The 22,176-nt window shown below is 37.9% G+C and overlaps 2 protein-coding genes across 2 annotated transcripts; both read right to left on the reverse strand.

Moving 5' to 3' along the window:
• Window positions 1–1,067: 1,067 nt before the first annotated feature.
• On the reverse strand, window positions 1,068–3,046 carry LOC107098661 (verprolin-like). Its single transcript, XM_015396436.1, has 2 exons — window positions 2,307–3,046; window positions 1,068–1,955 (listed from the first exon to the last, which is right to left on the reverse strand). Exons 1-2 carry the CDS (start codon window positions 2,412–2,414, stop codon window positions 1,068–1,070), a joined length of 996 nt encoding a protein of 331 aa, XP_015251922.1. The 5' UTR covers window positions 2,415–3,046.
• Window positions 3,047–10,357: 7,311 nt separating this feature from the next.
• On the reverse strand, window positions 10,358–13,560 carry LOC107098666 (P2Y purinoceptor 2-like). Its single transcript, XM_015396444.1, has one exon. The coding sequence runs from the start codon at window positions 13,550–13,552 to the stop codon at window positions 12,527–12,529; it is 1,026 nt and encodes a 341-aa protein (XP_015251930.1). The 5' UTR covers window positions 13,553–13,560; the 3' UTR covers window positions 10,358–12,526.
• Between the last annotated feature and the right edge of the window lie 8,616 nt (window positions 13,561–22,176).

The raw sequence follows: 22,176 nt of genomic DNA on the forward strand, positions 1-22,176 counted from the left end.
CGCGCATTCAGCTTGTTGAACGTATACACTAAACTACGCCTCATTTCCAGCCAATTCGGCGTGGAAATCAAGATGTTTTATTTCTCTTAACGAAATATAGGAATAGTGTCGTTACATGCAGATAAATTACCTTGGAAAGCAGTATGAATTAAAATAAAAAATACTATTACAAGTATCTGTGTTGTTGTTTGTGTCTAAAGTGCCATTTACTGCTAATTTCCAGTGGTGATACTCATTTATAATCCCCAGTAAAACTTCATGCTCCATTGGTTTTATCTGAAAAACATAAAACATTTGAAAAACAACAACAAATGGTTTTACAAATTCAGCTGTCAAAAGAATAACACTAAAAATATGAAAATAAAGAAAACCCTTTAATTGAATAAAAGTATTTGGTCAAGACAGTTTTTACTTACATTCTTTTTTCTAACAGGTTATTCCTTGCATTTCAAAAACTTAAATCATTGACTTAATATAGAAAGATAATGATTGAAATAAAATTACTATGCATTTGTGAGTATGTCAAAAATATCTCGTTAGGTTATACAGACCTTAAGCCTTTGTGGTTTTCCATTCCAAATTGCATTCATTGCAAAAGAGTCTATCACAGCTGCTTTTTCTTTGTCGGCACAATTGTGCCCACGCACTAATAGATTCATGTAGGCATTGATGGACTGTCAATGAAATTTTCATAGATATAGCAAAATGCAGTTAGTTATGTGGATAACTAAAAAAGCACTTAAAGTCATTAGCAGTACTGTGTACCTCACTGTCCAGCTCCATGTTTGGACCAATTTGAGAAATGTCCCAATAAAATAATTTGTATGGCCCGATTTTGGAAAGGAGAACATGTGAAACATTTCCTTCCCATGCTTCCTGGACATCTATTGAAAAATATAAAGAAACACAACTGTCAATAAAGGATGCAGCTGCTACTCAAGCAACAAACTGTTGTGCCCTAGGACACACATTTTCCATGCAAAACAAAGGCATAATTAAAAATGCATGATTATAGTAGTTGATCAGAATTACGTGTACAACATGATTAGATATACCGGTAGGTATTTTTATAAATCAGAGCCAAAAACATTCTTACATTTCTCAAAAACAGCTGTTGTGTATGTTTGCTCAGAACATGTATTTGAAGGCTGTGGTGGAATCACTGGAGCTGGTGTGACAGCTTCTGCTGCTGGCTTTGAACATGCATTTGAAGGCTGTGGTGGAATCACTGGAGCTGGTGTGACAGCTTCTGCTGCTGGCTTTGAACATGCATTTGAAGGCTGTGGTGGAATCAATGGAGCTGGTGTGACAGCTTCTGCTGCTGGCTTTGAAAATGCATTTGAAGGCTTTGGTGGAGTCACTGGAGCTGGTGTTACAGCTTCTTCTGCTGGCTTTGAACATGCATTCGAAGGCTTTGGAGGAGTCACTGCAGCTGATGTTACAGCTTCTGCTGCTGGCTTTGAAAATGCATTTGAAGGCTTTGGTGGAGTCACTGCAGCTGGTGTTACAGCTTCTGCTGCTGGCTCAGAACAAGCATTTGAAGGCTGTGGTGGAGCTGCAGGGATAGTATGTCTTGGTTGCAGATGATTGTGGGCACCGGGCACCCTGGGTGTGCTCTCAACAGCTAACTTGAGCTGATCAGTACTAATTTTGTTAAATACAATCCCTTTCTCATCTCGCAGATCAGCACTTTTTCCTTTTATTGCTGTGATGAAATAAGGGCCAAAGTAGCTTCTTTCCAGCTTCCCCCCTTTTCTTTGTTGGCTTCTGAGATTTTGTCTCCATACTTTCTCCCCAACTTTGAAAACTATTTTGCTGTCAGACTTATTTTTGTTTCTGGTTTTTTCATCTCCCTCATCAAGATGTTTTCTGACTTTCTCAAAGAGTAGTATCTGCTCCACAATGTCCTGCGCTAACTTCTCTGATGCCACTGCATCCTCTATGCTGCTGTCAATCTTGAGAAAGTAACAGGAAGTTTGAATTAATACTGTGTGATTTTCATGAGTTACAATTGTCTGTTAATATTACATTTAAAAAGTTGAAGGAGCCAGCCTGCTCTTCCAGAACATTTCACACTGTTATGATACATATTAAAGGAAGTGCATAACCAAAATGAAACATCAATCTTATGATACATATTTTAACTGAGACATCAGTAAACCTTTGGTTTTCTTGATAATGGTGTAGCTAACTGTCTGACATGCACTTTTAATAATCTTGTTTCTTATAAATGTGATATGAACAAACTTGCCATCCGTTTGAATAGAATACACTAAACTTTGAATCACTTAACAGAATATCAATACCTCAACCTCCTGGGGAATTTCAGAGGGATATCGAGCCTCTCTCCCAAACATAATGTAGTAAGGGGAGTACTTTGTGGTCATCTGTTTTTTTGTCCGCAGACCAAACATGACTGGTTCCAGAAAGTCATCCCATTTTTCTGGATGACCTCCAATCACTTTACTCAAGGCTCTAGGATTGAGAAGTTTTTAATGATTTAGTATCAGAATCAGTTTCTCATATGCTAGATCTTTGCACAAGTCAATGTGCACGAAATTGTAGTAGATAATTATTTGATGGTTTGTGAGCAGAAAAGAAAAGAAATGACTCACCTCTGAACTGCCAAATTCATCCTTTCAACCAGCCCATTAGTTTGTATCCTCTTGGGGGCTCCAGACCGATAAACAAATTTGAGGATACACTCAGTGACCTCCTTGGCAGACTTGGTTTTTAACGGATAAGCCTCCGACCACTTAGTGAAGTAGTCCACCATAACACAGATATACTGGTTCCCTTTTGTTGTGGTTGTTAGTTTTCCAATTAAGTCCATCCCGACCAGTTCAAGTGACTGAGAAACCTGAAACAAGACAATATATTTTCATTACAAAAACTCAAACCATCTCTCTCACACAGAGCTTAATTTGGGAAACTTTCAAAACAACTTTTAAATAACATTAAGTCTCTTAAATTGTCCTTTATGTCTTTTGGGGATTAAGTTTGTACCCCTTCATGAAAAAGGGCAATATTAATGGACAAACCTTTATTGGCGTAAACTATGATGGTTTCTTGATGTTGGGATCTGGAGATCTGCCACCTGTCTCCAGCAGAGAGCGCTATGGGTCTCCTGAGCTGGAGCCTCCTGCACACCTGAGGATCATCAGCCCATCAGGAGACCAGCTACATAAGCAGCGGCCAGACCTGTCTTCAGTGCCAGAGTGTTGACCAGTTTTGGTTAGCAGAACCTGATCCTCAGCCTGCACATAGAATCTCTGTCTGCTCTGGAGAGTAACCTGATTCTAACCAGCCTCTGTCTTCTCTGCCTTATAGGAAACCTGATCGAAGTCTGTAGCTCTGGAGGAGCTCATGTTTGGAAACCTGCTTGCCTGCCCTAAGAAGCCAAACCTGAAGATCCTCAGTCTGAATCTCCCTGCTAGTTCTCAGGAGAGAATTTGGAGAACTACTCAAGGTCTGAACCTCGCTAGCCTGAAGCTAAGCTCTGCCGTTGCTAAGCTCTCTGCTGAACCCACAGTCTCTGGACCCAACCGGTTCCCCCTCTCCACCGATCAGTCTGAACCTTATCAGGTACAACTCTGAATCAAAACCCTGTCAAGACGTCATAATTACCTGGCTAACCAAACTATCCTTCTCTGCAGATTACTCTGTGAAACCAAGTCCCAGACCAGTACCAGAACCAGTGCATTGTTTACTCTGTGTTTGCCTTCCTTAAATAAACTGTTAAACTTTTACCCTGCTTCGTGTGGTGTTCTGCATGTGGGTTTAATCACAGAGACCCATCATGACACTTGAGACATGGAATGCTGGCTTGACAGTCTAAGCACTGTGAGACCTAAAGCACAGAATGTTATACAATAAAGAACAAAACTCAAAGGTAAAAACAAGTGATATGAAATAAATGAAAAAAAATAACTGGTATTAAATATCAAGATTTATCAAATTTTGTACTGAAAGTTCTATTTGTGTATGTAATGCTACAGCTCCATGTGTTTTTGTTAATGTGTTCTGTGTTACTCACTGCTCTGCTTTCCTTATTAGCTCCATGTAGCAATACCTGTTACCCCTAAATAGTGGTAGGGACTCTGGGGTGCTTCTCGGACTGCCTATTCACTGCTACACAGCTCACAAGCTAGTATGAGCAAAGCCCTTTCTTTGTACTTTCTCACATAAGCACCAAGCAAGTGCAACTCGTGGACCCATTGATTGTATGCAGCATCATCTACCGGGCGGATACTGACAATGTTAGTGGCTTTTATTCTGTGTTCACCACATTCCACTGAGATTTCTGAAGCAGCTAACCTTATTCTCTGTTAAAGAGGTTCCTGAATGCGCTCCAGCAAGTTTCCAGCCTTTCAATGCTTTTTGCTTGAAAAAACCTTGTAAACAAATTTTTGTTTGTCTGAGCTAAATTATCAGGTCCTCTATATGTACAGCATACAGCATACATACCCATTTGTTGATGTCGACTGACATGCCAGGCCAGTAGTATCTCTGAGAAATTGCTTCTCTTGTTTTAGTTTGGCCACAGTGGGCCCCAGTAGAGCTGAAGTGAAAATCCTTGAACATTTTATCTGCATTTTCAGCACCGCAGACCACTTCTGTTTTGAGGCTTCTGGCAGTACCTTTGTGACGCCAGTAAAACAACTTTTCTCCTGAAAAAAAAAAAAAAATTAAAATTAAATTACGTTTAAGCAGAGTTTAAAAAAACTGCACATTTTAAGCTTTCACAACATGTTGAGTATCTTCTGGTCAGAAGAAATAAAGGAACACTTTGAAAACAGCAGATTTATCTGGAAAAATGCTCCAGCTGGACATCCATCTTTATGTTAGAAACAATGTTCTGTTTTATTTGAAAAAAATCATCATCCCACTGAGGACTTAATATGCTGACATGTCATTTTAGCAATTAAAAAAGGATGGTACTTAGTAGTTTGTTTGTCTGCTACAGGATAGTATCCATGCCTGACAGCTTTGGAAAATCCCTGTGAAAAGATGGCACATGGTGTCCAGGGTATCTGCTCCCAGATGATGACCTGGTCATCACTGAGCTCCTGGACAATCAGAATTACAACATTTGGGTGTCCTATGGAACTAAAAAGGATGTGTTGGAGAATTTTGCTGCATTTAGTTGGGGAAATGTGAAGGCCATTTAATGCTGTCACTTCCTCCTTCAGGAGTCACATGCAGACTCTTGCCATGTGATGTATTATGTAATGGAGCAGGAGGAATAAAGGCCTTACTGCAGTAGCGAAGGGCCTAACAACAGGTCAGAGGATTTCATCCTGACCTCTAATGACAGACAATATGCAACTGTTTATCTTGGATTCATCTGAACATCTCTCCATGGAAATACCTCACCAGACAGACATTGACCCACCAAGTCAATCATCGTGAACACTGTAACAGCAATGTCACATTCCATGCAACTTCCACAGACCCTTTCGTCTGTTTCACATGAGCTTACAGTGAACCTGCTCTCATTCATGAAAAGAATAGGGGAACATTCTCAACCTTACTATTTTGGTGTTCACTCACAAATATCAGGAGGGATTCACAGTGTCAGGTGGGGAGCACAGGGCCAATTAAAGGATGCCAGGCCCTCAGATCTACCTATGAAGTCTGTTTTTGAAAGTTTGATTAGACATTCACGCCAGTGGCCAACTGGAGGTGAATTTGAAGGGCTGTAGCACAACTTATCCTGCTCCTTGCACTGTATTCTTGTAATGGCAAATATTGATGTTTCATCCTGTTGCTCTATGCTTCTTCAGGAGGGAATGCTGCTTGTCGGGACTTTGATGCAATCAACTGGTTCCCTTATATAGGAATTTTTTTTTTTTACCAATCTGTATAATCTGACTCAATCTGTATGAATGATTGATTTTGACTTTGTAAAGTGCCTTGAGATGTTTCATTAATTGCCACTATATAAATAAAATTGAATTGAATAAAATTGAATAGGTGAAAATAGACTACCTCAGAGACCTCTGACGCAGGCAAATTCTCAAAAAGTTCCATTGTACAGTTTTCCTGTGAATTTTTTAACGTATGTAATTTTCACATACTTTTACAGCGTTTTTGTTTATGTCAATCAACTGTCAGACCTACAAGATAATACGTGTTTCATAATTTACAGACAAATCCATACATCATGTTTAATATGAATATAGACACAATAGCATATAAACTTCTGTAGATATAGTGACCAAAAACCTAATTTAATTATAGAGTCCTGCCTTATGTAAACTTTGGAAAGTTGCGATATGAAATCCTGACCAGAAAGACTCCTCACAATGTAGAAAAATAATAAGAAAAATAATGTAAACATTCTTTTTATGTTTGAAATTTAAACTTTAAAAAAAAAAATAAATTGCTCTCAAAAGACCAAAATTAATTACTCTTTTTTCAACATCGGCGCTCCAATATTATGAAAAGACGTCTTCAATGCTGTAAATTGCAGCTTTTCGTCGCAAAAGAAATTTTTCTCTCTTGTTTAAAAGAGCTGGGTAAACTCCATTGAGTTTATATTTGACAATGGTTTCATACTCTGCTGGATTCATTTTTGTCGGTGTAGATTTCTCAAGCCACTTCAAAAACGTAAGCACTGTCAGCTAGCAAAACATTCAGGTATTTCGTCATCTAATTTGCATAATTAACTATGGGACGAGACAAGGTCCTATAAGCGATCTTGGGATTGAGTATTTTAAGAATAGAGCTATAGTACAGTTTATGTGTGTGTTTTAATTGTGCATAACTAACTGAACGGAAGTAGTTAGCTGTTGATATTACGGCCGTAACCTTCAGCCACACTTTTTGCAAATTTGTAATGTGACGACTACCATGTATTTCAGTGTCATGAGAACAATGTATGATTTTCGAACCATGTTTTAAATCACCGACACAGTCATTTTAGTGTTTTATTTTTGTGGGTGTAAATCACATTTGCAAAAGTTTTTTTCTTCTTATATTTCGTTAAGGAAAATAAAATATCTTTATTTCCACGCCTAATGTGTTGGTAATGAGGCGGAGCTGAATGCGCGCTCCCGACGCAGGGGATACAAATCCTGGCGGGGATACTTCGTTTGGCACGACACCGGATGATCGGAACAGACTCTTGATTTTATTTTTATATAATATATTTTATATATTATTAATAATAATGATAATAATACGTATTATTAATATACATGTCGGGTCTGCCGGCCCAAACATCATGTCGGCCCACCGGGCAAATGCCCGGTATGCCCGATTAGCAGTCCATGCCTGCCTGGAAATATAAATACTGGAGCACAAGTTGGCAAAGAGTGCATGGTGACAGGGTTCATGTAAAGTTTTTGGAAAGATGCAAACATTCCATATGTATATTTGTAGAAAAAAGAGAATACCAAGTAAAATGTGTGTCATCTTACTATTTTCTTTTTACTTAAGCAGTGGTGATGGTGGTGACTTAGAGTAAGAAGTGACCCTGGTAGATGGTGTCTCTTTCTACTCTCCCATCCTGCATGGCTGGTAGATGCAGGGGGTCGTCAACAGGGTCTTACATTTGTAGAACAAGATGTTAACCCCCCTAAAAGTGGCAATATTGTGATGACCACAAGCCTGAGGTAACGTAGTCACTGGAAACAGGATTTGAACAGGCCTATGGTCATCTTGTCCTGCAGTGAGCCCAGCTGGAGTTCTGTTCGGGACCTGATTCTAGGTCATTGTAAGGCGTCAGCAGCCTTTGTTAGCAGGGATAACTCCTGTCTCACAGCAAATGGCCATCAAACTCTCCTGCAATGTATAGTGGATAAATGAAATTGCATTAACCCTTTAACTGCCTTGTCAACCTGCATTTCACTGAGCAAATGGTCAACCATGTGGTTGACCACTGAGCTGAAATGTTAAAAGGGCAGGAACAGGTTTATTGTATTGTGCTAAATAATGGCAAACCTTCCTCATGCTAAAGGGTTACCTGTGGAATACCATAGGGATCAGTGCTATATACTATGTACTGTATACAGTATGCTATCGATAGAATTATTAGACAGCATGGGATTAATTTCCACTGTTATTGTGATGATACTCAGCTATATCTGTCTATAACTCCAGATAAAGCTAACCTATTACATAGAATACAGGCATGTCTTGAAGACATAAAAAACTGGATGACTTTTAACTTTCTGCTCCTGAATGCAGACAAAACAGAAGTTATAGTCTTTGGGCCAGAGTCTTTGAAAAAGAAGATGATTAGCCAGTCACTTCATTTGGATGGGATTAAACTGATCTCAGATGATAAAGTAAAACATCTTGGTGTTATTTTTGATCAGGCCCTGTCATTTAAATCCCATATCAAATACTTTTCCCGCATTTCCTTCTTTCATCTGCGGAATATTGTAAAAATTAAAAATATCCTGTCCAGGGGTGATGCTGAGAAACTAGTCCATGCATTTGTTACTTTAAGGTTGGACTATTGTAATTCTTTACTATCAGGAAGTCCACAAACTGTAATTAAAAGCCTTCAGCTGATCCAAAATGCTGCAGGGAGAGTTCTGATGAAAAAATCTCTCTCCTATCCTGGCTTCTCTTCATTGGCTTCCTGTTAAATCCAGAATAGAATTTAAAATCCTCCTACTCACATATAAAGCCCTAAATGGCGAAGCTCCATCTTATATCAGAGATATGATTGTTCTTTATGTTCCATTATGTAACAGAGCACTTCGCTCTCAATCTGCAGGTTTACTAGTAGTTCCTAGAATTTCTAAAAGTAGAATGGGAGGCAGATCTTTTAGTTATCAGGCTCCTCTCCTGTGGAACCAACCTCCAGTTTTAGTCTGTGAGGCAGACACGGTTGTGGTTCTAGTGGCTCAGCTTCTCCTGAGCTATCAATATAATTATGATGCTAATGGCCTGGCTGCTGGAGGACATAGCAACCATAAATCTGCTTTATTCTGTCTCTTCTAAAATTCTGCAGTATATGTTAGTTAAACCGCTAACTTAAGGTTCTCTCTGCTTTTTCTCATCAAAGTGCATTAATCTGGTCTAGTAGCTGGGCTGATGCCACCATCACCTTTGATAATAGAGGAGCCCCAGTCCTGTGCCTGGGCTCAGCTTTTACTGTGACCAATAATAAGTGTTCTCTTTTATCTCTTTGACATGAAAACTGGCTCAGAGCTCATCTGCTTAACTGTTTCTTTTCTAGACAGAGACACCTGTGCAGGTAGTTTACCTTTACATCATCTAACATTTAAAGTATTTATGGATCAGTGTTTCCATGTTTGTGTCTGCTTCAGTCTTCTTAAACTTCCAGTTGGCCTCGAAAGAAGGGATGCTCATTGTAAGGGATCACTCAAAAACAAAATGCAAGCGAATATCTACTGTTGCCAAACCCTAATCCAGAAGTCCTGCAAAGTCAAAACTTGATGCCATAAGCTGTTTTTTCTAAGAAAACATTTTTTTTAATCCAACTGACTGAATGATCTGACTGAATTGTCTCTGGGAAATATCTTGAGATGATATGCATTGTGAAACAGAGTTATATAAATAAACTAGATGGAAATAAATTGAATGGTAGATGAAAACTCAGACTGTCCTGGATGAGCAGGGTGCAGTTGACCGTTTGTGGTTGTCTCTTCAGGTTAAAAGAAATTAGGAGGGCTACCTTGTGCTGTATGCAAAAGCAACAGCATATCTGTGTGTCTCTTTAATGGCCTTCCAACATGTCCTGTCAATATGCATGGATTTTCTAGTTATATTTAATGGATGGATGGAACTTAAGAAGGTTAAGAGCATTGTCGACTATGATCTCTGAAACAGAACATAATTTAATAAGCACAAAATAAACAGCTCTTTATTTTTGTTTATTGTGTTACAACTTACTTAGAGCAATGCTTATCAGCAAAAGTTATTAATGAAGCTTATAATACAGCTGGGGACAGATTCTTGGAATTTTATGATAATCGTTGACCTATTAAGAGGTTGGTAAGAAAAAAACAATCAATCCATACTCATAAATTTCAAAAGGAATCTCATGAAAGAATACAAAACTAGCCAAATTTAAGAAAATAAAGAGTATTATCATAAAACAGTGAATGAAAAGAAAAATGAAATTAAGGACTCAAAATGTTCTAAATAGCATTACAAAAACCACAATTGAAGAAAGTTGATTGTTACATAAAAAATATTGTTTTGTAAATCATAAATTGGCTAGACAGAAGCAGTGACAGAAATCCTTGTTGTTTTTTTTTAATTCCAAAGAAGCTAAAGATGAATTAACAAAAAAAAAAAAAAAAAAAAAAAAAAAAAAAAAAAAAAAAAAAAAAAAAAACATCAAAATAATATAGAAGTTTTGGTTAATCCGGTAACACTGAAATTATAGAAGAGAGACCATATACAACTGTGGACAAAATTGTTGGTACCCCTAGATTATTGAAAGAAAAAAACACTATGGTTACAGCAATACCTTGAATCTTCATAGGTAAAAATAAATAACCATTATCTGAAAATAAAAAAATATAAGTCAGACATTGTTTTTATACATGCTTTAACAGAATGACAAAAAAAAAGCCATGAAACAGCCATGGACAAAAATGATGGTACCATTTTAGATAAAATCTTGCTGCAAAACCTAAGACATATGCACATCTCAGCAGGGATTTTGGAGCACTCATTACCCAGTTGTCCCAGAATTGAAAAGTGCTTTTTCCAAACCATATGTTTCTTTCAAAGATGCTAAATATGATTTAGGTCAGGGATCTGTTTCACAAAGCAGGTTTACCAAAAACTAAGTTATCTAAACTTGAAAACATGGAAACTCTGACTTTTCCATTTCACTAAAATAGTTTCCTCAGCCTCTGTTTCAGTCACCGTAGTAACATTCTCTCTAGAGCTTACCTGGTCAGTAGGAGGGTTTTTTCAGTAAACCCAGAGTTTCCTCGGTCTCCCCTCTCTCTGCAGCCAATCACATTGTTTTATTTCCTGATTTAGACAGAATTTTGTTGTTGTTTGATGTAGTTTTATGCATACAATACAAAAAACATCTAGGTCTGTTTAGAAACATTGGGTATATAAAACCAAACTATACATGTCAGTTTGACGAAGATCTTATTACACAATGATCTTCACTTTTTTTTTTTTTTTTACAGAGAATTAGGTTTTTATAGGGAGAGGATTCTACAACTGAGTTGACAGGGAATGGGTTTACTTGTCTTTGGTTTGTTTAATATGAGCGGACCAGGGTACGGATAATTTTATTTTTATTTTGTTATATTTAAAGTAAATGAAGCACAACTGAAATTTTCAGATTACACATTTATTGATTCAATGGGCAAAAAGGAATTACTTTAGAGTTAGGATTTACTCGATGATAACAACCTAATAAGCCTATTGGCACAATCTGAAACAATTCTAAGGGACTGATAGCTAATAAAAACAGTTTATTAGGATGATAACATCCGAACCGTGGCTGCAAACAGCCACTTAGTATTTACTGTGTAAAATAAGACTAAATCAACATGAGGAGGGACCCATGGGATGATGACTTAATTTTCACCTGCTACCAGAAGATTTCAGCTTAATAGATCTGAGTGGTTCTACTTGGAGTTGATTGAACTAATTCAATATTCACAGCAATAATTCATAGCAGCTATTGCAAAACCGAAAACTCTGAATAACAAACTTTAGGGCTGATCAATCTAGAGCTGTGGATTTGAATCTGAGTTTGATAAACCTGCTTCGTGAAAGGGTCCCCAGGGCTCATAGAAGGGCACTTCAGAGTAGTCCAATATTTTTATATTATATCTTATTAGCCATTTTGGGTAATTTTGCTATTGCAACACCAATGACCTGTGAATGAGATCAAGCTTTCTAATGCTGGGAAGTACAACTAAGGTGGAACTGTAGTCACAGGAACTTCAAGCTGCTCAGAAATGGTCTTATAGCTTTTATCTTTAACATGTTTGAGAAACATTTCATTTCAAAAATATTTTTCTTTCTAATTTTTTCTCTGGTCCTTGTTGAATCTCGTTCAAATCATGTCACCAAACAGCACAGTGACTGACACCTGTGACACCTGTTATGCTGATTACAAGATTGTCTACACCAGTGATGCTAATTAGTGGACACACAAATCTAACATGTCCCTTTGGTCATATAATTTATATATATTTTTTTTTTCAGGCCTATTTCATGTGCTTGTTTTTAAAATCTCTCAATTGAAGCATGGTTGAAAACACTATCTGACTTTCATTTGTTCATTATCTTAGAAGTTTTTTTTTAAACTGTAAGTTAATCAGATCCAAATAATTTATGTGATAATTGCGAGTTTTATTTGATTTAATAAGGGGCATCATCAATTTGGTAAAACATGCTAACTTGCCGGATTTTAATACTTGCCTATAAGAACCTTCATCCAGTACATTACTTTAATATTAACTCTGATCTAAGTTTTGTATTTGATATATCAGATGTTGTTGTTTTTTTTGTTGTTGTTTGCTTCAGTTTACGGGGCTCCAATTAGTCAATAACCTCTTGGCTATGGATTTGCAGTCATTTCTGATTCACTTCTGTTTGGCCTGTTTGGAACATCCATCTTCCCAGTTCGAAGAGACTGAAATGCATCTCGAAAATTCTGAGAGCCAAAACAATATAGAATAGGGTCGAGACAGCTGTTTACTCCTCCTAAAATCCAGGTTGTGTAATATGCTGTCTCGATCCCCTGGAGAAGGCGGCATTTTTGTGGATAAAATTTTTTAAACACAACTCCCAGAGTTCGTGACACATTCAACGGGAGGAAGCACACACAGAATATAAGCAGACATATACCTATCATCCTCTGAGATTTCAGCCTGACCTTCAAACCCTTCGCTGTGCTAACGTTGAGGGTAGTCAACTTGTTTGCCAAACGGCCATAGCATATAGCAGACACGGAGAAAGGAAGTAAAAATCCAATTATAAACAAGATGAAGTTAATGATAAAGTAGGAATCAGTTAGATTTTTCTGATGAATTGAGAGACAGTGACTGTTACCCTTCTCGGAGCTGGGAGGGAGCAGGATAGCAAAGATTATAGCCTGGATCCCCAACAAACACCAAACACATGCACAAAGTTTCTGAACAAATAATTTCTTTTTGATGCAGCAGCCTTTGTTATAGTGCACCACTGTAGTGTATCGATGGATGCTTATGAGAGTAAGAAATATGGAGCTACCATAAAAATGTGAGCTTAGCAGGGCAATCTTGACCTGACACATGAAGCGGCCAAAGATCCAGTCATTACCCACAGCAAAGTACACAGCCATCATTGGGGTAACAGGTGTGGCTATCGCATCACTTAAAGCCAGGTGAAACTGTAGAATAGTTCCAGAAGTCCAGCATGGAAAACGGCAGCAGAACACCCACAGACTAAATATATTCAGGAGGAAGCCAATGAAGAACACCAGGCAGAGGAAGAAGGTGAGAGCAACATGTTGGTTCACCCCCTGACAATGGGATAAAGAACTGCTGGCGTTAGCAGTGGTTGGCAGTACTGAGAGAACACCAGTGGTCGTCGTCTCTGGCATTTTTTATTTTTTTTTGTTCACCTATGGACAAAAAGCAGAAGGGTGCTTTAGTAGTATGTACAACACAGATATATTTTTCATTAGTAGGAGTCACAACAAAAGTGTTGACTGTGCCTAAAAAGCCAAAAGGAAGAAAGAGGAGCAGAAGGGAAAGAAGGAGAGTTTACATCTTATTGAAAACTGATTTTTACTCCTACAATATTCAACCATATATTAAAAAAAGCAAATACAAAAATAAATAAATATGAATAAAGATATAAAATAGAAAAGAAATTTCAAAATTGGTCAAGCCAAGGAGAGTTGATCTATAAAGCACATTGCAGGAGCAAGACAATATCAAGTGCTGTACATAAAAAAAAGACAAAGCAAAAAAACTTTGCAGTGGCATACACTAATTAACATGATGATAACACGATATTGACATTTTTAGTGTTTTTTTTTATCTTAAACGTTATTACCAATGAACAATGTAATAATTTTAAGAGCACCCGTATTTATAAAAAAAAAATTCTGCCAGTCAGAGGACTCACGCGTTGGTTAATAACTGAGGGAGAAAGTGGAAGTGGTGTATTTGAAAGAACAAGTGAGAGCTGTAGTTGTTTTTTTTTTTGGACAGCTGTTGAAGTTTTCATGTATAAAGATGCAACTGTGCCTTCATTTTATTTCACAGTTTTCTTGCTTCAACCTCCATAAAGATGGTGTCAGCTTATTTACGTTTCCTTAGGATTGTTAGCTGCTTTCAAAGTGGGTGAAGAATGTAAGACGATCTTGGGAGAAGTTGGCACACTCCACAGCATCTGTTTTTTCAAAGGAGTCCTTTTGTTATTTTGTTCCTTCACTGAAAGAGTCACTTGGTTGTTAATGAAAAAACTAAGGTGTGCCACATCTACTGCGCCCTTTCCCCCATGGAAAGGAGAGAATATTAGCCAGTATACAAGCCAGACACAGGCCAATTGTTATTTTATATTGGACATTCATGCTGAGATGATGCTGAGGTAAGAGAAATGGAAAAAAAGTATTCAGAAAAGAAATGGAGGCAAAATCTATGAGGCTGATCATAGATTTTGCTGTTCCAGATGATGATCCAAAGCTATTTGTTAGTTTCTGTAATTTTGTAGTCAGTGTAGTTTTGTAGTTGGTTTGTAATCAGAGCCTAACTTCATGATAATTATGTGGCTCCATGTTCTGTATTAGTGTTTTATAGGTTCATTGTTAGAACAAAAGGTTCAGAAGAATTTTTAAGGAATATCAGGGGATCAGACTTCTCCAGGGATACCCCCTGGATAACTTAGACTTAGACAAAGTATACAGAATGCATACAAAACAATATTTCGATACATCCAGCTTTTCAAAAGTGAATGAGTAGCTTACAGCAATCAAATGAACATTTCCATTTATAAAATTCAGTAGTGATCAGAAGAATATGTTGCAAAATCAGTGGAAACATTGAGTTCTGTTTAAGAGGGGTTTGAAAACTTTGCCATATAGTCCAAATATGATGTTTACAAGTGTGATGCAGAGTCTCCTTTTGCGACTTGATTACAGTTTCAGCAGTTTAACAGTCTTATGGCAGCAGGGTAAAAGCTGTCACAGAACCTGGTGGATCTGCCACGGATGCTGCAAAGCCTCTTCCCAGAGGGCAGCAGGGAGAACAGTCCATGGTGGGGGTGTAAGGGTCACTGATGATGTTATGGGCATGATACAGGCAGCGCTGGGATCAAATGTCTTGAATGGAGGGGAGTGGAGCCCCGATTATCCTTTCAGCTGTTCTTACCACTCTTCACACGTTCTTCTAGTCTGAGGCACTGCAGCCTGCACACCATACATTGAGACAGCTGGTCATAATGCTCTCTCAATGATGGTCTCCTTAGTCTTCTCCACGTTCAGGATCAGGATGTTATCTCTGCACCAGCCCATGAGCGGCTCCACCTCCTCTCTGTATCCTGTAACAGCAGGGGGCTTAGGATGCAGCTCTGAGGAGAGCCCGTACTAAGGGTGATGACATCAGAGGTGTTCTGTCCAACCCATACTGACTGAGGTCTGTTTGTGCGGAAGTCTAACATCCAATTGCAAAGGTATAGAAGCCCAGCTGTTCCAGTTTTCATATTAGATGCTGTTGGAAGATGGTGTTGAAAGCTGAACTGAAGTCCAAAAACAGCGTCCACATGTGGATTTTTTTCCTCCTCCGTGGGTGTGCTAGGCTCAGGTGAAGAGCGGAGGGGATGTCTAATGGCCAAGCTAAGAAGGAATCCCCACAGACCACCGATCCCATCAATCCTGCTCTCCAACATCAGCTCACTGGAAAATACAATGGATTATCTCCAACTCGAGCTAACCCCATCATCTCATCAGGGCTTCATTCATCTACACCTGGCAACGCTCTTAACCTAGAAGGGCTGTTAGCCTGGAGGGGCATATATTATCGGTCAGGCTAGGCACTTTTTTGTACTTGTAGTAATTATCTTGGAGATTACAGAAAACCTGTTGTCAATACAATTTATTACTTCTGTTTTTTTGTTTGTGTTTTTTTTACTGGGTTGGCACTATTACAGTTTTTCGCCCAGTAGCTGATCCTATTCTTTGCAATTGCGAAGAAAGCTGGTAAACATAAAGATTGTTTCTGTTAGAACATAGATTGTGTTCCCTGTTTCCATTTTGGGGTGAAGCAAATCTATTTTAAAGAAAAATATCAGAGTTTATAGCTGCTTCACTCCTATCACTTGTTAGTGTAGCTCACAGATGCCCCCTACCACGATGTGGACATTTCTTCACCCTGGTCTTTCTGCTTTGTCTAAAACTGAACTTTTCCTGTCAGCCGTCTTCATGATCTTTTAACCTTATGCCTAGAAAGGTCCACGGGTGTTTCAGGTTGGTCTAGTTGCTAATGTGCTTGCTGGGGTATTGAGCTGGCTGTTGCTTAATGACTGTCACTCTTTGGCATTACAGAGAGAGTTAAATATTGATCTCAACATTCTTTTCAAGTCAACCTATTTTAATCTCATTTTAAACGTTATACTCTCTCTGCTTTTTCTCATAGTAGCTTTGCCTCGTCTGTTCCTGTTTGGCTGTGACGCCATCCTGGAGAGAAATATCAGCTGTGCTGCTGCCATCAACACCCTTGCTTATAGATGTTGGAGATCGGCCTGTTTTCCAGTATAGTCCTGTGTCTGACTGTGACTGGCTGGATGTGCTCTCTTCATCCTCTGACATGGGAGTTGGCTCGGAGCTCATCTGCCTGGCGGTGTGTTTCCTGGAAGGGGTCGCCTTTTACAGCTGCTTTTTGTATCCCTGTTTCTGTCTCATTGAAGCCCATAAGGCCTCGGCAGATGCTCGCTCACACTATGCCTGGTTCTGCTGCAGGTTTCTTCCTATTTTTCCTCTCCACTGTCGCTACAAGCATGCTTAGTGTGAGGGATTGCATTTGAGTCAATGAGTTGATGCAATCAACTGGTTTTCCTTAGATAGAAAACTTTGAATCAATTTGACTGGATGATCCGGTGAACTGTAAAGTGCCTTGAGATGACATGTGTTGTAAATTGGCGCTATATGAATAAACTGAATTGAATTGAATCTCCAAAGCATGTTTATCCAGTAAAAGCTTTCCAAAGCCATTGGTGGTAAAGGGAGGCATCTTTTGCTGATTAGCAGTGTTGACTTGTCCTTCCTTCAGGTTTGATTAAAAAAAAAGAGGGGAAATCCTTTAGAAGGAAAGGAAAAGTAACAATAGTCCTTGGGAGTTACTGATATGAGGTAGTCTAAGTTCAACACTATTTTGGCAAAGAGATAAGTTGAGAGGAAAATGTAGAATGAAATGAAAGATGGAACCTTTCTCTTATTGAAGAAGTTGTATTTGTTGCCTGCCACTTACCTGCTTAAAATTAGTTTGACACACAATGGCTGTTATTTCAAGAATTGTAACATTTTTATGGTCCTTCATCCAACTTTGACAATAATGAAACATTGTGGAAAGCCTTACTTGTGCAGTTTAACAAGTCTGCCTTTTCGAACACAGAAGATGTTTTATATTTGTCATCAGGGCTTCATAAGAAAAAAGCATTTTCTCACTTAAGAAAAACAGAGAAACTGACATGACCACCATACAGACGAGCTGACTTGGACTTTTAAAATATAATATTCTAAAGGAGGATGAGTAATAATGCATTATTTTAGCTAAAAAGAAATATAAAAAAATAATGTGAAGAACAAATGTATCTTTTGATCTGGATACCATAAAACCATCTCACTCAGACACTTGCACTAGTGTAGCAAGTCATGAGTTGGAATTGAGAGCACTGATTGATGGCATCTTACAGAGGAACATTTTATCACCTATCGGACAGCATCACACTTTTTTCTTTTTTGTTTAGATTGTTGTAGTAACTGTGTCATGATCTTGGCGCTGGTGACTGGCATGCTACTTATTTCATTCACCTGCCTAGCTCTGCCCAGTTTCTCATTACCATTCATCTGTTCCACCTTCTCCAGCCTCTATGAACCTGCCTTCTTCAAGACGTCACTGGCAGATTATTAGAGCCCTTGGTGAGAGTCTTCTAGTGTACCTAAGTGTTTCTGATTGTCTGATCCTGACCTGTTCTGCCTTTGGACCTCTGAGCCTGCCTGTTCCTATTCTGATCCATTTGCCTGACCTGTCTTCAGACGCCTGCTGGATTCTGCCAGTTTATCGCACCTGAAACTGATTACTGACACCGGCCTGGATTTCCCTTCGGATCTCTGATCTTCTGGCCCGGACCTTTGAGCACCGCCTCAACACTGGCTTTGGCTTCTCCCTCTGGATTATCTCCGGAGTTTCAACATATTGGACTCTCTTAGCAGCATCCGCCACATCTCTTCGGCAGCCGACGGTTTGGAACCAACCTCGTCCTCTGGCAAGGAATGAACTTTAAGACCAGAGGTTCCTGCCTTAGATGTCCTCGTTGTTCACTGCAGATCCGTTACTCTTAATCAACACTTTTTGAGATATCAAACTGTCTGTCTGCTTTGAAAACTGGGTCCTCTGTTCTGAGCCTTGACCAACTGCCCTTTTTCAATATTTTGACCATCCCCTTACTTAATCCTGACTCAAATTCCCACACTTGGAGTTTCTTGCAATGCTCCCTTTGGTTGCATTTTTCAAAATTTACCTAGAGGCTGGGTAATACTTTGAAATAAAACTATTACGTTTCTCTTATGATATATTCTACATCATATGAACAAAAGAATGTGAATTAAAACTACTATATTGCATAAGTTTATGTTTTTTTTTTTAAGATGTGAGCAAAATTCTCCTAATGTTCACCACATTTTACGACTCTGAAGTCTTTCTTCCTAATATTTGTATTATTAAGGAAGTGAGATGCAATGGCTGGATTTATACCTATAAATACAAAACCTCACTTGATCACTTTAAGGTTCCTCAAAACAAAATTTTGTGACCTTTTATTGTGGTGGAATTTGGTGGTTCCTTGATCAAACTCCACAGTGGTCAGGCACTTCAGCAAATATTTTCAAACATATTTTAAATACAAACAGGACCAGAATTTAATAGCATGCAAGTTTTCAGGAAAAAAAGATATCGATTTTAATGACTGGAAGTTTTTTTAAATTATGCAAATTACTGTATGTATGAAAATTTAGGGTTATAATGTAAAGCATTGAAGACTGACCATTTAGCAAAAATGTATTGTATTTTAGGTTACATTAACTGATAGCTTGTCCGGCATGACGAAAGCCTTTGAAAACATAACTTTTAAGCATTGAATACTTTGAAGGGACTTTGTATACAATAGCAGGACGAACAGAAAAGGTGCATCTCCTTATGTTTTGAATGAACATCCTGAAAACATTGATATTTTCTGCTTTGAATCAACACTTCAAGCAGGTAGTGTAATAATGTGGGCAAAAATTTTTTGGCATAGCCCTATGGTTCTTTGTGGTTTCATTCCATCAAAGCTCATTGATGTTGATGATCCACATCATAATCTGGATTCAGGAATTCTCTAAGATTGTGAGATAGAGATATTTGATGGAACAAGCAGTTCCCCACTAAACCACAAGGTAGCTGCAGTGACCATTGACAGCCTCAGCATCGAACTAAAAAAGCCCAGAGGTATTTTACTGAGGACCAAAACACAATAAAAAAGGGAATGTTGTTGGTTTGTTAGCAGAATCAAGTGAAAACCTGTGAACAGATTTTATGTAATTTCTTTTTCTCAGAGGTCTGTCTTATGCCAAGGAACCATTCATTTAGATTTGGTAATGATCCAGATAATGTGCCAAATTTAGCTATAGGTGTAAGTGACAATTTGGAGCAAAGTTTGTTGATTGGCAGAGGTCTGCACTCTCACAGTGCTTTATCCAGTTTTTAAATCTAATTTAAGCTACAATAAATTAACAATAATCCTAATGTATTGGATGTAAGCAGCACTAGCAATCAGATGTGTAGGGTTTACTTTTTCAGTAGAACATTGCCTTTACATAGCCTAAACCAAATAAAAACAAACTGGGCCAGAACAGAAATAAACCTGATCTACAATAAACACAACCCAAGGTGAGGCTAATGTGCAGCCAGTTGTCTGAGGGTGAAGAAGCAACAAGGGCATTGGCAGCACATACTGTAGTTTTCAACTGACTTGGAATATTTGGCCCAGGGGTTCATTTCACATAGCAGGTTTAACAAATTCAGACTGAAATTGATCTGAATTGATCTAACCTAAGGTTGGAAACTCTGAGATGTCAGTTGCACAAAAGCAACTCTCAGTAGGTATATTTAGCGTGCGTAACAAATATGAATAGCCATTATCAGTAGAGCCCTGATTCGATGAGTCAGACCACTGGTCTAGAGATATTAATGACTAACTGAAAAAAATTATTGGAGAAAAGACAGTGCAAAAGCACTTTAGGAGAAGAGCGCTGCTCAATTTAATGTATACGTTTATATGAAGTGTTCTATGGCAGGCTGTTTCTTTTTGGCAGGTGTTTTAACATGTATTAAAAGTGCTCTCCTCTGTTGTTCCATTTGTAGATCACTAAAATAGGGTTCTTCCTGGTCAAAATCACATTCCTGGACAGAACTGTAATAACAGACTTTAAAATTACAAAAAACAAGAAGTGGAGCCTGTTGACCGTCAGCTTTTGTATCTCTGCTACTTTCTGTATGTCTGTTTCTTTCTCCTTAAACCCAAGTCGACCTTTAGCAGATGGGGGTCCTGAGCCTGCTTGAATTGAACTGACAATCATACTAGAAAGAATTAAGTTTCATATAACTAGAAATGGCCAGTAACAATAGGAATATGGAGATCTGAAATTAATATCTAGATATCCAGAATGTTTATTCTAGATGTGAAAAATTTACTTTTGTTGGAAGTGGTCATTGTTCAAATGTTACTTCAGTAACAGAGAAACAGAGGTTTATTAAACTCTCTTTGTGAAACGGAAAACTCAGTTTCCCTGATTTAAGGTTTAGAAAACTAAACCTGCTTTGTGAAACGTACCCTTGGTGTTTCAATTCAGCATCTTACTACAGTCCCAACTAACACAGGGGTCATCACAATCCGTCTCCTGGTAACCTCTAGCAGGACTATGTTATAAAGTTGGAACATTTTAAAATGCCTTCTTGAATGTGACAAAATAATCTTTAAAATAAATTGTGTAAATCTTTAAGAAGGGGTGCTTTCAAAGTGCATGAAAAGAAAGACAATTAAAGGAAACCAGTTTTCAGTGAAAGAAAACATCAGCCTAATCTTCATCATTCTTGTTGTTGTGATCTAAAAGCAGACTAAAATAGCTGAAGTGTACATTGTGTTTTACTTCTTAAAAGTACCATTGTGTTGGTGGTGTAATAATGGTACACAGAGCTTTCATTAGAGAATTATGATTCAAAATTTCTGTTATATGTATCCATCAAATAAAGCTGCAGTTTTTGACCTTTCAATCATATTAAAATCATCTAAACTTTTAATTGTATTCCCTGGTACTTCTGAATTGGTAAATCAACTGAAACAATATGTAAAATAAATTTTACAATCATTTTATCAAAAAAAAAAAAAAAAGATGTCCCGGGATAAAGTGATCAAAGTCATTTCCATATGTTAAATTTGTAAATATCAAAGAATTACCAGAACCGCTTAATCATGTTTAAGTTTTAGCTGCATTTTTGATAAACTGCTCATTGGTCATCTAAACTGCATATTCATTTTCTTCTTCAAGTTTTTCTTGGATATCTTAATTAAATCAAATAAATGTTAAATTTCCTTTTTTATCATTTTAATTCAGTAATAGAATGAGTCTTTTCGTTACAATATAGATGGCATTATAATAGAAAAAAAAATGTGCCGCAAAATCAAAGCAACATCTTAAAAAATTTTGCCTGAAAGTTTAAGTTTAGCCGAGATGGCTGTTCCTAGCTCAGAAAAGCTGCTATTAATAGCCATTAGGAGTTTCATGCACAGTCATGCTTGCTACACTGTTACCAGGCAAGTTTATTTCTCATTTATCAAATGTTAAAGTTGGGGACATGTCTGGGGAGTTTTTGCAAGGGACAGATAGTCCAAAATGGGAAATACCTAATCTGATTACCCATGTTTTCACAATTAAATATTAAATAAAAAATATTGTCATCGTTCTTT

The sequence above is a fragment of the Cyprinodon variegatus genome, unplaced genomic scaffold (assembly GCF_000732505.1).
Source record: "Cyprinodon variegatus isolate N-32 unplaced genomic scaffold, C_variegatus-1.0 Scaffold798, whole genome shotgun sequence".
NCBI lineage: Eukaryota > Metazoa > Chordata > Actinopteri > Cyprinodontiformes > Cyprinodontidae > Cyprinodon > Cyprinodon variegatus.